Here is a 15558-nt window from a genome sequence, read left to right on the forward strand (position 1 = left end):
GATTTTTGGGATTTTTTTGATTTTTGGAATTTTCATGATTTTTGGGGTTTTCGGGATTTTTGGGATTTTCGGGATTTTTTTCATTTTTTTGATTTTTGGGATTTTTGGGATTGTTTTGATTTTCGGGATTTTTGGGATTTTTTTTTATTTTTGTGATTTTTTTGATTTTGGAGATTTTGGGGATTTTCGGGATTTTTGGGATATTTTTCATTTTTGTGATATTTTTGATTTTTCTGATTTTTGGGATATTTTTTGGGATATTTTTTGGGATATTTTTTGTGATTTTTGGAATATTTTTTGGGATTTTTGGGATATTTTTTGTGATATTTTTGTGATTTTTGGGATATTTTTTGTGATATTTTTTGGGATTTTTGAGATATTTTTTTGAATATTTTTTGGGATTTTTTTGTGATTTTTTTTTGATTTTTGGGATATTTTCTGTGATATTTTTTGGATATATTTTGGATATTTTTTGGATATTTTTAGTCTCAGTTTCGTGTCGGGGGCAGCCCGGGGGGGCTCGGAGCCCCCTCCCCCATTTGGGATTTTGGGGATTTTTTGGGATTTTTGGGATATTTTTGATTTTTGTGATATTTGAGATTTTTGGGATATTTTTGACTTTTGTGATTTTTTTTTATTTTCGGGATTTTTGGGATTTTTGTGATATTTTTGATTTTTCTGATTTTTCTGATTTTTGGGATTTTCGGGATTTTTGGCATTTTTGGGATTTTTTGGGGCTCGGAGCCCCCTCCCCCATTTGGGATATTTTTGATTTTTGGGATATTTTTTGGGATATTTTTTGTTATTTTGGTGATATTTTTTGTGATATTTTTTTGGATTTTTAGGATATCTTTGTGATATTTTGTGGGATATTTTTTGGGATTTTTTTGTGATATTTTTTTGGATTTTTGGGATATTTTCTGGGATATTTTTGTGATATTTTCTATGATATTTTTTGGATATTTTCTGTGTTATTTTAGTCTCAGTTTCGCGTCGGGGGCAGCCCGGGGGGGCTCGGAGCCCCCTCCCCCATTTGGGATATTTTTGATTTTTGGGATATTTTGTGGGATATTTTTTGGGACATTTTTTGAATATTTTTTGGGATTTTTTTGTGATTTTTGGGATATTTTTTGGAATATATTTTGGGATTTTTGGGATATTTTGTGGGATATTTTTTGGGATTTTTGTGATTTTTTTTTATTTTTGGGATATTTTTGGGATATTTTTTGTGATTTTTTTTTGATTTTTGGAATATTTTTTGGGATTTTTGGGATATTTTCTGGGATATTTCTGTGATATTTTCTGTAATATTTCTGTGATATTTTAGTCTCAGTTTCGCATCGGGGGCAGCCCGGGGGGGCTCGGAGCCCCCTCCCCCATTTGGGATATTTTTGTTTTTTGTGATATTTTTTGGGATTTTTCGGATATTTTTTGCGATATTTTTTTTGATTTTTGGGACATTTTTTGTGATATTATTTTGGATATTTTTAGTCTCAGTTTCGTGTCGGGGGCAGCCCGGGGGGGCTCGGAGCCCCCTCCCCCATTTGGGATATTTTTGATTTTTGGGATATTTTTTGGGATATTTTTTGTGATTTTTGGGATATTTTGTGGGATATTTTTGGGGATTTTTTTGTTATTTTTTGGGATATTTTTTGTGATATTTTTTGGGATTTTTGGGACATTTCTTGGAATATTTTTTGGGACATTTTTTGGGATATTTTTTGTGATATTTTTTGTGATTTTTGGGATATTTTCTGGGATTTTTTTGTGATATTTTTTGGAATTTTTCGGATATTTTTTGTGATTTTTTTTTTGGATTTTTGGGATATTTTTTGGGACATTTTTTGGGACATTTTTTTGATATTTTCTGTCTCAATTTCGCGTCGGGGGCAGCCCGGGGGGGCTCAGAGCCCCCTCCCCAATTTGGGATATTTTTGATTTTCATGATTTTTGGGATTTTTGGGATATTTTTCATTTTTGTGATATTTTTGGTATTTTTGATTTTTGGGATTTTTGGGATTTTTGTGATATTTTTGGGACATTTTTTGTGATTTTTTTGCGATATTTTTTTGGATTTTTGGGATATTTTCTGGGATTTTTTTGTGATATTTTTTGGAATTTTTCGGATATTTTTTGTGATATTTTTTTTGGATTTTTGGGACATTTTTTGGGACATTTTTTGGGACATTTTTTGGATATTTTAGTCTCAGTTTCTGGTCGGGGGCAGCCCGGGCGGGCTCGGCGGCCGCCGGATGTTGGCTCGGTCCTTGGCCGCCTCCTCCTCCTCATCGTAGCGCTCGTCCTCGTCCTCGCTGTGCCGGGGGCTCGAGAGCCGCGACAGCGCCGGGGAGGGCGGGACCGAGGCGGGGCGGGGGTAGCGGAAACCCTGCGGGAGGGGAAATCAAATTAAAAATCAAATTAAAAATCAAATTATGGGGTTATGGGATAAAAAAAATCAAATTATGGGGGATAAAATAAAAAATATTAAAGGGTTATGGGGTAAAAAAAAATAAAATTATGGGGTTAGAGGGGGATAAAATAAAAAATATGAAAGGGTTATGGGATAAAAAAATAAAATTATGGGGGATAAAATAAATAAAAAATTGGGTTATGGGGGGATAAAATAAAAAAAATGGGTTATGGGGTAAAAAAAAATAAAATTATGGGGGATAGAGGGGGGTAAAATAAAAAATATTAAAGGGTTATGGGGTAAAAAAAATAAAATTATGGGAGTTAGAGGGGGGTAAAATAAATAAAATTATGGGGGTTAGAGGGGGTAAAATAAATCAAATTATGGGGTTATGGGATAAAAAAAATAAAATTATGGGGGTTAGAGGGGGGTAAAATAAAAAAAATAAAAGGGTTATTGGGATAAAAAAAAAAAAATTATGGGGGATAAAATTTAAAAAAAATGGGGTTAGAGAGGGGGAAATAAAAAATATTAAAGGGTTATGGGATAAAAAAAATAAAATTATGGGGTTATAGGGGGATAAAATAAAAAAAATAAAAGGGTTATTGGGATAAAAAAATAAAATTATGGGGGTTATGGGATAAAAAAAATCAAATTATGGGGTTATGGGATAAAAAAAATCAAATTATGGGGTTATGGGATAAAAAAAATCAAATTATGGGGTTATGGGATAAAAAAAATCAAATTATGGGGGTTAGAGGGGGGTAAAATAAATAAAATTATGGGGTTATGGGATAAAAAAAATAAAATTATGGGGGTTATGGGATTAAAAAAATAAAATTATGGGGTTATGGGATTAAAAAAAAAAATTATGGGGGTTATGGGATAAAAAAATAAAATTATGGGGGTTAGAGGGGGGTAAAATAAAAAAAATTATGGGGGTTAGAGGGGGTAAAACAAATAAAATTATGGGGTTATGGGATAAAAAAATAAAATTATGGGGTTATGGGATAAAAAAAATCAAATTATGGGGGATAAAATAAAAAAAAATAGGTTACGGGGGGATAAAATAAAAAAAAAATTGGGTTAGGGGGAAATAAAAAAAATCAAATTATGGGGTTATGGGATAAAAAAAATCAAATTATGGGGTTATCGGGTAAAAAAAATTAAAAGTATGGGGGATAAAATAAAAAAAATTATGGGGTTATGGGATAAAAAAAAGAAAAATATGGGGGTTATGGGATAAAAAAAATCAAATTATGGGGGTTAGAGGGGGGTAAAATAAATAAAATTATGGGGTTATGGGTTAAAAAAAATAAAATTCTGGGGGTTAGAGGGGGGTAAAATAAAAAAAATTATGGGGGTTAGAGGGGGTAAAACAAATAAAATTATGAGGTTATGGGATAAAAAAATAAAATTATGGGGTTATGGGATTAAAAAAATAAAATTATGGGGTTATGGGATAAAAAAAATAAAATTATGGGGGTTATGGGATAAAAAAAATAAAATTATGGGGGTTAGAGGAGGGTAAAATAAAAAAAATAAAAGGGTTATGGGGTAAAAAAAATAAAATTATGGGGGATAAAATAAAAAAAATTGGGTTAGAGAGGGGGAAATTAAAAATATTAAAGGGTTATGGGATAAAAAAATAAAATTTATGGGGGATAAAATAAAAAAAAAAATGGGTTATGGGGTAAAAAAAATAAAATTATGGGGGATAAAATAAAAAAAATGGGTTACGGGGGGATAAAAAAATCAAATTATGGGGTTATGGGATAAAAAAAATAAAATTATGGGGTTATAGGGGGGTAAAATAAAAATTATAAAAGGTTATGGGGTAAAAAAAATAAAATTATGGGGCATAAAATAAAAAAAATGGGTTATGGGGGGATAAAATTTTAAAAAAAATGGGTTAGAGAGGGGAAATAAAAAATATTAAAGGGTTATGGGGGGATAAAAAATAAAATTATGGGGGTTAGAGGGGGATAAAATAAAGGGGTAAATAAAAAAATTTGGGGTTAGAGAGGGGGGAATAAAAAATATTAAAGGGTTATGGGGTAAAAAAAATAAAATTATGGGGGATAAAATAAAAAAAATGGGTTACGGGGGGATAAAAAAAATCAAATTATGGGGTTATAGGGTAAAAAAAATTAAAAATATGGGGGATAAAATAAAAAAAATTATGGGGTTATGGGATAAAAAAAATAAAATTATGGGGGTTATAGGGGGTAAAATAAATAAAATTATGGGGTTATAGAGTAAAAAAATAAAATTATGGGGGTTAGAGGGGGGTAAAATAAAAAAAATAAAAGGGTTATTGGGTAAAAAAAATAAAATTATGGGGGTTAGAGGGGGGTAAAATAAAAAATATTAAAGGTTATGGAGGAATAAAAAATAAATTTGGGGTTAGAGATGGGGTAAAAATAAAATAAAATTGGGTTATGGGGGAATAAAATTTTAAAAACTGGGTTAGAAACGGGGAAATTAAAAAAATGGGGTTAGAGAGGGGGAAATAAAAAATATAAAAGGGTTATGGGGAAAAAAAAAAATAAAATTATGGCGGATAAAATTTAAAAAAAAGGGTTATGGGGGGATAAAATAAAAAAAATAAAATTATGGGGGTTAGAGGGGGAAATAAAAATAAATTTGGGGTTAGAGAGAGGGAAAGAAAAAAAATAAAAGGGTTATGGGGGGATAAAATAAAAATAACTGGGTTAGAGTGGGGGAAATAAAAAATATTAAAGGGTTATGGGGTAAAAAAAATAAAATTATGGGGGATAAAATGAAAAAAATGTGGTCAGAGAGGGGGAAATAAAAAAAAATTGGGTTAGAGAGGGGGAAATAAAAAATATTAAAGGGTTACGGGTTAAAAAAAATAAAATTATGGGGATAAAATAAAAAAATGGGTTATGGGGGGATAAAAAAAATAAAATTATGGGGTTAGAGGGGAAATAAAAAATAAATTTGGGGTTAGAGGGGGTAAAATAAAAAAATAAAAGGGTTATTGGGTAAAAAAAATAAAATTATGGGGTTAGAGGGGGGGAAATAAAAAAAGAAATGGGTTATGGGGGGATAAAATAAAATAATTTGGGGTTTTGGGGTCACTCAGGGATTATTTGGGATAACTCAGGGGTTATTTTGGGGTCCCTGAGGTGATTTTTGGGGTAACTGAGGTGATTTTGGGGGTTTTTGCTCACTCAGGGATGATTTTTGGGGTAACTCAGATGATTTTTGGTCCCTCAGGTTATTTTTAGGATTATTTTAGGGTCCCCCAGGTTATTTTGGGATTATTTTTGCTCACTCAGGGATTATTTAGGATAACTCAGGTTATTTTTGGGGTGATTTTTTCTCACTCAGGGATTATTTTTGGGGTCACTCAGGGGTGATTTTAGGGTCCCCCAGGTTATTTTAGGATGATTTTTGCTCACTCAGGGATTATTTGGGATAACCCAGGTTATTTTGGGATTATTTTAGGGTCCCCCAGGCTATTTTTGGGGTGATTTTTTCTCACTCAGGGATGATTTTTGGGGTAACTCAGATGATTTTTGCTCACTCAGGTTATTTTAGGATTATTTTAGGGTCACTGAGGTGATTTTTAGGGTGATTTTTGGGGTAACTCAGATGATTTTTGCTCACTCAGGTTATTTTTAGGGTTATTTTTGGACCGTCAGGGGTGATTTTTGGGTAACTCAGGTTATTTTGGGGTGATTTTTTCTCACTCAGGTTATTTTTGGGATCACTCAGGGATTATTTGGGATAATTCAGGTTATTTTGGGGTAACTGAGGTGATTTTGAGGTGATTTTTGGTCCCTCAGGTTATTTTTGGGGTGATTTTTTCTCACTCAGGGGTGATTTTTGGTCACTCAGGTTACTTTTAGGATTATTTTAGGGTCACTGAGGTGATTTTAGGATGATTTTTGCTCACTCAGGGGTGATTTTGGGTCCCTCAGGTTATTTTAGGATGATTTTTTGGTCACTCAAGGATTATTTTAGGGTCACTCAGGTTATTTTGGGATCCCTCAGGGGTTATTTTTGGGTCACTGAGGTGATTTTTGGGGTGATTTTTGGTCACTCAGGTTATTTCAGGATGATTTTTCCTCACTCAGGGGTGATTTTTGGTCACTCAGGTTACTTTTAGGATTATTTCAGGGTCACTGAGGTTATTTTAGGATGATTTTTTCTCACTCAGGGATTATTTGGGATAATTCAGGTTATTTTTGCTCACTCAGGATATTTTTAGGATTATTTTAGGGTCCCCCAGGTGATTTTGGGGTGATTTTTGCTGACTCAGGTTATTTCAGGGGTGATTTTTGCTGACTCAGGTTATTTTTGGGGTCACTCAGGGATTATTTGGGATAATTCAGGTTATTTTGGGGTAACTGAGGTGATTTTGGGGTGATTTTTGGTCCCTCAGGTGATTTTTGGGGTGATTTTTTCTCACTCAGGGGTGATTTTTGGTCCCTCAGGTTATTTTTAGGATTATTTTAGGGTCCCCCAGGTGATTTTGGGGTGATTTTTGCTCACTCAGGTTATTTCAGGGTTATTTTTAGGTCACTCAGGGATTATTTTTGGGATAACTCAGATGATTTTTGCTCACTCAGGGGTGATTTTTGGGGTAACTGAGGTTATTTTTGGGTGATTTTTGGTCCCTCAGGTTATTTTTGGGGTGATTTTTGCTCACTCAGGGATGATTTTTGGGGTAACTCAGATGATTTTTGCTCACCCAGGTTATTTTAGGATTATTTTGGGGTCCCCCAGGTTATTTTTGGGGTAACTCAGGTTATTTTAGGGTTATTTTTGCTCACTCAGGTTATTTTTGGGATAACCCAGGTGATTTTTGGGGTGATTTTAGGGTAACTGAGGTGATTTTGGGGTTATTTTTGCTCACTCAGGGATTATTTGGGATAACCCAGGTTATTTTAGGATTATTTTTGGTCACTCAGGGATGATTTTAGGGTTACTCAGGGGTGATTTTTGGGGTCACTCAGGGGTTATTTGGGATAATTCAGGTTATTTTGGGGTAACTGAGGTGATTTTGGGGTGATTTGTGCTCACTCAGGGGTGATTTTAGGGTCACTGAGGTTATTTTAGGATGATTTTTGCTGACTCAGGTTATTTTTGGGGTGATTTTTGCTGACTCAGGTTATTTCAGGATTATTTTTTCTCACTCAGGGGTTATTTTTGGGGTCACTCAGGGATGATTTTTGGGGTAACTCAGATGATTTTTGGTCCCTCAGGTTATTTTTAGGATTATTTTAGGGTCCCCCAGGTGATTTTGGGGTTATTTTTGCTCACTCAGGTTATTTCAGGGGTGATTTTTGCTGACTCAGGGGTTATTTTTGGGGTCACTCAGGGATTATTTGGGATAATTCAGGTTATTTTGGGGTAACTGAGGTGATTTTGGGGTGATTTTTGGTCCCTCAGGTTATTTTTGGGGTTATTTTTGCTCACTCAGGTTATTTTTGGGATAACCCAGGTTATTTTAGGATTATTTTAGGGTCACTGAGGTGATTTTTGGGGTAACTGAGGTGATTTTAGGGTTATTTTTGGTCCCTCAGGTTATTTTTGGGGTGATTTTTTCTCACTCAGGGGTGATTTTTGGTGACTCAGGTTATTTTTAGGATTATTTTAGGGTCCCTCAGGTTATTTTAGGGTTATTTTTGGGTCACTCAGGGGTTATTTTTGGGGTAACTCAGATGATTTTTGGTCCCTCAGGTTATTTTTAGGATTATTTTAGGGTCCCCCAGGTTATTTTTGGGGTTATTTTTGCTCACTCAGGGATTATTTTTGGGGTCACTGAGGTGATTTTTGGTCCCTCAGGTTATTTCAGGATTATTTTTGCTCGCTCAGGGGTGATTTTAGGGTAACTCAGGTTATTTTTGGGGTTGTTTTTGGTCCCTCAGGTTATTTTGGGATTATTTTTGGGTCACTCAGGGGTGATTTTAGGGTCCCCCAGGTTATTTTAGGATGATTTTTACTCACTCAGGGATTATTTGGGGTAACTGAGGTGATTTTGGGGTGATTTTTGCTCACTCAGGGGTGATTTTTGGTGACTCAGGTTATTTTTAGGATTATTTTAGGGTACCCCAGGTTATTTTAGGATGATTTTTTGGTCACTCAAGGATTATTTTAGGGTCACTCAGGTTATTTTGGGATCCCTCAGGGGTTATTTTTGGGGTAACTGAGGTGATTTTAGGATTATTTCAGGGTCCCCCAGGTTATTTTAGGGTTATTTTTGCTCACTCAGGGGTTATTTGGGATAACCCAGGTTATTTTAGGATTATTTTAGGGTAACTCAGGTTATTTTCAGGATGATTTTTTCTCACTCAGGTTATTTTTGGGGTCACTCAAGGATTATTTGGGATAATTCAGGTTATTTTTGGTCCCCCAGGTTATTTTAGGATTATTTTTACTCATTCAGGGATTATTTGGGATAACCCAGGTGATTTTTGGGGTGATTTTTGGGGTAACTGAGGTTATTTTGGGGTGATTTTTGCTCACTCAGGTGATTTCAGGGGTGATTTTTGCTGACTCAGGTTATTTTTGGGATAACCCAGGTTATTTTAGGATTATTTTGGGGTAGCTGAGGTGATTTTTGGATGATTTTTTCTCACTCAGGGGTGATTTTAGGGTCCCCCAGGTTATTTTAGGATGATTTTTGCTCACTCAGGGGTTATTTTTGGGATAACTCAGGTTATTTTGGGGTCACTCAGGTTATTTTAGGGTTATTTTTGGTCACCCAGGGGTGATTTTAGGGGTAACTGAGGTGATTTTGGGGTCACTCAGGGATGATTTTTGGGGTAACTCAGATGATTTTTGGTCCCTCAGGTTATTTTTAGGATTATTTTAGGGTCCCCCAGGTGATTTTGGGGTGATTTTTGCTCACTCAGGTTATTTTGGGGTAACTGAGGTGATTTTGGGGTGATTTTTGGTTCCTCAGGTGATTTTTGGGGTTATTTTTTCTCACTCAGGGGTGATTTTTGCTCACTCAGGTTATTTTAGGATTATTTTAGGGTCCCCCAGGTTATTTCAGGGTTATTTTTTCTCACTCAGGGATTATTTGGGATAACCCAGGTTATTTTAGGATTATTTTAGGGTAACTCAGGTTATTTTCAGGATGATTTTTTCTCACTCAGGGATTATTTTTGGGGTCACTCAAGGATTATTTGGGATAATTCAGGTTATTTTTGGTCCCCCAGGTTATTTTAGGATTATTTTTACTCATTCAGGGATTATTTGGGATAACCCAGGTGATTTTTGGGGTGATTTTTGGGGTAACTGAGGTTATTTTGGGGTGATTTTTGCTCACTCAGGTGATTTCAGGGGTGATTTTTGCTGACTCAGGTTATTTTTGGGATAACCCAGGTTATTTTAGGATTATTTTGGGGTAGCTGAGGTGATTTTTGGATGATTTTTTCTCACTCAGGGGTGATTTTAGGGTCCCCCAGGTTATTTTAGGATGATTTTTGCTCACTCAGGGGTTATTTTTGGGATAACTCAGGTTATTTTGGGGTCACTCAGGTTATTTTAGGGTTATTTTTGGTCACCCAGGGGTGATTTTAGGGGTAACTGAGGTGATTTTGGGGTCACTCAGGGATGATTTTTGGGGTAACTCAGATGATTTTTGGTCCCTCAGGTTATTTTTAGGATTATTTTAGGGTCCCCCAGGTGATTTTGGGGTGATTTTTTCTCACTCAGGGGTGATTTTTGGTCACTCAGGTTATTTTTAGGATTATTTTAGGGTCCCTCAGGTTATTTTTGGGGTGATATTTTCTCACTCAGGGATGATTTTTGGGGTAACTCAGATGATTTTTGGTCCCTCAGATTATTTTTAGGATTATTTTTGGCCCCTCAGGGGTTATTTTTGGGGTAACTCAGATGATTTTTGCTCACTCAGGTTATTTTTGGGATAACCCAGGTTATTTTAGGATTATTTTGGGGTAACTGAGGTTATTTTGGGGTGATTTTTGCTCACTCACCGCCGCAGCCTCGGGGGGTTCGTAGGTGAAGCTCTCGGGGAAAGCCTTGGCCAGAGCCATGCGGCGGGCGAAGGTGTAATACTGGGGAGGGGGAGTCAGGGGTTAGAGACCCCCCAAATATCCCCTAAAAATCCAAAATATCCCCTAAAACCCCAGGTGTAATACTGGGGAGGGGGAGTCAGGGGTTAGAGACCCCCTGAGACCCCCCAAAAATCCCCAAAATATATCCAGGGACCCCAGGTGTAATACTGGGGAGGGGGATTTGGGGTTAGAGACCCCCTGAGACCCCCCAAAAACCAAAAACAACCCCCTGAGACCCCCCAAAAACCCAAAATATCCCAGGTGTAATACTGGGGAGGGGGATTTGGGATTAGAGACCCCCCAAAAAACCTCCCAAAAATCCCCAAAATATATCCAGGGACCCCAGGTGTAATACTGGGGAGGGGGATTCAGAGTCAGGGACCCCCAAAATATCCCCAAAATATCCCAGGTGTAATACTGGGGAGGGGGAGTCGGGGGTTAGAGACCCCCAAAATATCCCCCAAAAATCCAAAATATCCCCTGGGACCCCAGGTGTAATACTGGGGAGGGGGATTTGGGTTAGAGACCCCCAAAAAAATCCCCAAAATATATCCAGGGACCCCAGGTGTAATACTGGGGAGGGGGAGTCAGAGTCAGGGACCCCCCAAAAAAACCCCAAAAAACCCAAAATATCCCAGGTGTAATACTGGGGAGGGGGATTTGGGGAGTTAGAGACCCCCAAAAAAACCAAAATATCCCCTGGGAACCCCAGGTGTAATACTGGGGAGGGGGATTGAGGGGTTAGAGACCCCCCAAAAATCCCCCCAAAAACCCTAAAAACCCCAGGTGTAATACTGGGGAGGGGGAGTCGGGTTAGAGACCCCCTGAAACCCCCCCAAAAAACCCTAAAAACCCCAGGTGTAATACTGGGGAGGGGGATTGAGGGTTAGAGACCCCCAAAATATCCCCAAAATATCCCAGAGACCCCCCCAAAAAAACCCTGAGACCCCCTGGGATCCCAGGTGTAATACTGGGGAGGGGGAGTCGGGGGTTAGAGACCCCCAAAATATCCCCCAAAAATCCAAAATATCCCCTGGGACCCCAGGTGTAATACTGGGGAGGGGGATTTGGGTTAGAGACCCCCAAAAAAATCCCCAAAATATATCCAGGGACCCCAGGTGTAATACTGGGGAGGGGGAGTCAGAGTCAGGGACCCCCCAAAAAAAACCCCAAAAAAACCCAAAATATCCCAGGTGTAATACTGGGGAGGGGGATTTGGGGAGTTAGAGACCCCCAAAAAAACCAAAATATCCCCTGGGAACCCCAGGTGTAATACTGGGGAGGGGGATTGAGGGGTTAGAGACCCCCCAAAAATCCCCCCAAAAACCCTAAAAACCCCAGGTGTAATACTGGGGAGGGGGAGTCGGGTTAGAGACCCCCTGAAACCCCCCCAAAAAACCCTAAAAACCCCAGGTGTAATACTGGGGAGGGGGATTGAGGGTTAGAGACCCCCAAAATATCCCCAAAATATCCCAGAGACCCCCCCAAAAAAACCCTGAGACCCCCTGGGATCCCAGGTGTAATACTGGGGAGGGGGAGTCGGGGTTAGAGACCCCCAAAATATCCCCCAAAAACCAAAAACAACCCCCTGAGACCCCCTGAGACCCCAAAATCCCCAGGTGTAATACTGGGGAGGGGGATTCGGGTTAGAGACCCCCAAAATATCCCCAAAATATCCCAGAGACCCCCCCAAAAAACCCTGAGACCCCCTGGGATCCCAGGTGTAATACTGGGGAGGGGGAGTCGGGGTTAGAGACCCCAAAAACCCCCCAAAAAAACCAAAATATATCCAGAGACCCCCTAAAACCCCAGGTGTAATACTGGGGAGGGGGATTCGGGTTAGAGACCCCCCAAAAAAACCCCAAAATATCCCAGAGACCCCCAGAGATCCCAGGTGTAATACTGGGGAGGGGGATTCGGGGTTAGAGACCCCCAAAAAAAACCCCAAAAACCCCAAAATATCCCAGGTGTAATACTGGGGAGGGGGATTCGGGTGAGAGACCCCCTGAAACCCCCCCAAAAAAACCAAAATATATCCTGGGAACCCCAAAATCCCCAGGTGTAATACTGGGGAGGGGGATTGGGGGGTTAGAGACCCCCAAAAATATCCCCAAAAAAACCCAAAATATCCCAGGTGTAATACTGGGGAGGGGGAGTCGGGGGTTAGAGACCCCCAAAATATCCCCAAAATATATCCAGAGACCCCCTGGGATCCCAGGTGTAATACTGGGGAGGGGGATTCAGGGGTTAGAGACCCCCAAAATATCCCCCAAAAATCCAAAAACAACCCCCTGAGACCCCAGAGACCCCAGGTGTAATACTGGGGAGGGGGAGTCAGGGGTTAGAGACCCCCAAAAAAACCCCAAAAAAACCCAAAATATATCCAGGGACCCCCAAAAACCCCAGGTGTAATACTGGGGAGGGGGATTCAGGGTCAGGGACCCCCAAAAAAACCCCAAAAAACCTCACTGGGATTCTCAGGAGTCACCCCAGGACCCCCAGAGACCCCTCAAGATCCCCTGAAGGACCCAAAAAATCATCTGGAACCTTCAGGAGCTGCTCCATGACCCAAAGAGCTCCTCAAAACCTCCTGAGATGTCCCCAGACCTCCTGAGGTGTCCCCAAACCCCTCTGAGATGTCCCCAAATCCCTCTGAGATGTCCCCAGGACCCCTCTGAGATGTCCCCAAACCCCTCTGAGATGTCCCCAGACCCCTCTGAGATGTCCCCAAACCCCTCTGAGATGTCCCCAGGACCCCTCTGAGATGTCCCCAAACCCCTCTGAGATGTCTCCAAACCTCCAAGGAGCCTCTCCAGGACACCTTGTGTGACCCCACAGTGACCCCAGGATGTCCCCAGGATGTCCCCAAACCCCTCTGAGATGCCTCCAAACCTTTTGAGATGTCTCCAAACCTCCAAGGAGCCTCTCCAGGACCCCCAGAGTGGCCTCCAAACCCCTCTGAGATGTCCCCAAATCCCTCTGAGATGTCCCCAAACCCCTCTGAGATGTCCCCAAATCCCTCTGAGATGTCCCCAAACCTCCTGAGATGTCTCCAAACCTTTGAGGAGCCTCTCCAGGACACCTTGTATGACCCCAGAGTGACCCCAGGACCCCCAGAGTGACCCCAGAGTGACCCCAGGACCCCTTGTAGGACCCAAAGAACTTCTCCAGAAACTTCAGAAGCTCCTCCATGACCCAAAGAGTTCCCCAAAAACCTCCTGAGATGTCCCCAAACCCCTCTGAGATGCCTCCAAACCTCCTGAGATGTCTCCAAAACTCCAAGGAGCCTCTCCAGGACACCTTGTGTGACCCCAGAGTGACCCCAGGGTGTCCCCAGGATGTCCCCAAACCCCTCTGAGATGTTCCCAAACCACCTGAGATGTCCCCAAACCCCTCTGAGATGTTCCCAAACCACCTGAGATGTCCCCAAACCCCTCTGAGATGTCCCCAAACCTCCTGAGATGTCTCCAAAACTCCAAGGAACCTCTCCAGGACCCCCAGAGTGACCCCAGGACCCCTCTGAGATGTCCCTAAACCCTCTGAGATGTCCCCAAACCTCCGAGGAACCTCTCCAGGACACCTTGTGTGACCCCACAGTGACCCCAGGGTGTCCCCAGGATGTCCCCAGGGTGTCCCCAGGATGTCCCCAAGCCCCCAGGATGTCCCCAGGATGTCCCTCTCACCCTGCCCAGGTACTTCCAGTCGAGCAGGTCGCTGAGGCGCTCGGTCCGGTTGCGCTGCACGATGCGCTGTGACCCCACAGTGACCCCAGGGTGTCCCCAAACCCCTCTGAGATGTCCCCAAACCCCTCTGAGATGTCCCCAAACCCCTCTGAGATGTCCCCAAACCCCTCTGAGATGTCTCCAAACCTCCTGAGATGTCCCCAAACCCCTCTGAGATGTCTCCAAACCTCCTGAGATGTCCCCAGACCTCCAAGGAGCCTCTCCAGGACACCATGTATGACCCCAGAGTGACCCCAGGACCCCCTGTAGGACCCAAAAAACTTCTCTAGATCCTTCAGGAACTTCTCCATGACCCAAAGAGCTCCTCAAAAACCTCCTGAGATGTCCCCAAACCCCTCTGAGATGTCCCCAGACCCCTCTGAGATGTCCCCAGACCTCCTGAGGTGTCCCCAGACCTCCAAGGAGCCTCTCCAGGACCCCCAGAGTGACCCCAGGACCCCTCTGAGATGTCTCCAAACCTTTTGAGATGTCTCCAAAACTCCGAGGAACCTCTCCAGGACACCTTGTGTGACCCCAGGATGTCCCCAGGATGTCCCCAAACCCCCCAGGATGTCCCCAAACCCCTCTCTGATGTCCCTCTCACCCTGCCCAGGTACTTCCAGTCGAGCAGGTCGCTGAGGCGCTCGGTCCTGTTGCGCTGCACGATGCGCTGTGACCCCACAGTGACCCCAGGGTGTCCCCAAACCCCTCTGAGATGTCCCCAGACCCCTCTGAGGTGTCCCCAGACCCCTCTGAGGTGTCCCCAAACCCCTCTGAGATGTCCCCAAACCTTTGAGGAACCTCTCCAGGACACCTTGTATGACCCCAGAGTGACCCCAGGGTGACCCCAGGACCCCTTGTAGGACTCAAAAAACTTCTCTAGAACCTTCAGGAACACCTGCATGACCCAAAGAGCTCCTCAAAACCTCCTGAGATGTCCCCACACCCCTCTGAGATGTCCCCAGACCCCTCTGAGATGTCCCCAGACCCCTCTGAGATGTCCCCAAACCCCTCTGAGATGTCCCCAAACCCCTCTCAGATGCCTCCAAACCTTCTGAGTTGTCCCCAGACCTCCAAGGAGCCTCTCCAGGACACTTTGTATGACCCCAGAGTGACCCCAGGACCCCCAGAGTGACCCCAGAGTGACCTCAGGACCCCTCTGAGATGTCCCCAAACCCCTCTCTGATGTCCCTCTCACCCTGCCCAGGTACTTCCAGTCGAGCAGGTCGCTGAGGCGCTCGGTCCTGTTGCGCTGCACGATGCGCTGTGACCCCACAGTGACCCCAGGGTGTCCCCAAACCCCTCTGAGATGTCCCCAGACCCCTCTGAGGTGTCCCCAGACCCCTCTGAGGTGTCCCCAAACCCC

General features: G+C 41.8%; 1 protein-coding gene across 10 annotated transcripts in view; it reads right to left on the reverse strand.

Annotated features, from left to right (window-relative positions):
- Positions 1-1282: 1282 nt before the first annotated feature.
- GYS1 (glycogen synthase 1) overlaps positions 1283-15558 on the reverse strand; it is a 58777-nt gene continuing 44501 nt past the window's right edge. For 9 of the 10 annotated variants that reach the window (XM_033084079.1, XM_033084080.1, XM_033084083.1 and 6 more), the window contains 2 exons: positions 10390-10470; positions 2149-2386 (listed from right to left, as the gene is read on the reverse strand). In XM_033084079.1, the coding sequence (XP_032939970.1) occupies positions 2207-2386; positions 10390-10470 (261 nt within the window). In that variant the 3' untranslated portion in view covers positions 2149-2206. Of the gene's footprint in view, positions 1323-2148; positions 2387-10389; positions 10471-15558 lie in introns of those variants that run through there. The other variant, XM_033084078.1, reaches the window with a different exon arrangement.

Source organism: Catharus ustulatus, chromosome 35 (genome assembly GCF_009819885.2).
Source record: "Catharus ustulatus isolate bCatUst1 chromosome 35, bCatUst1.pri.v2, whole genome shotgun sequence".
NCBI lineage: Eukaryota > Metazoa > Chordata > Aves > Passeriformes > Turdidae > Catharus > Catharus ustulatus.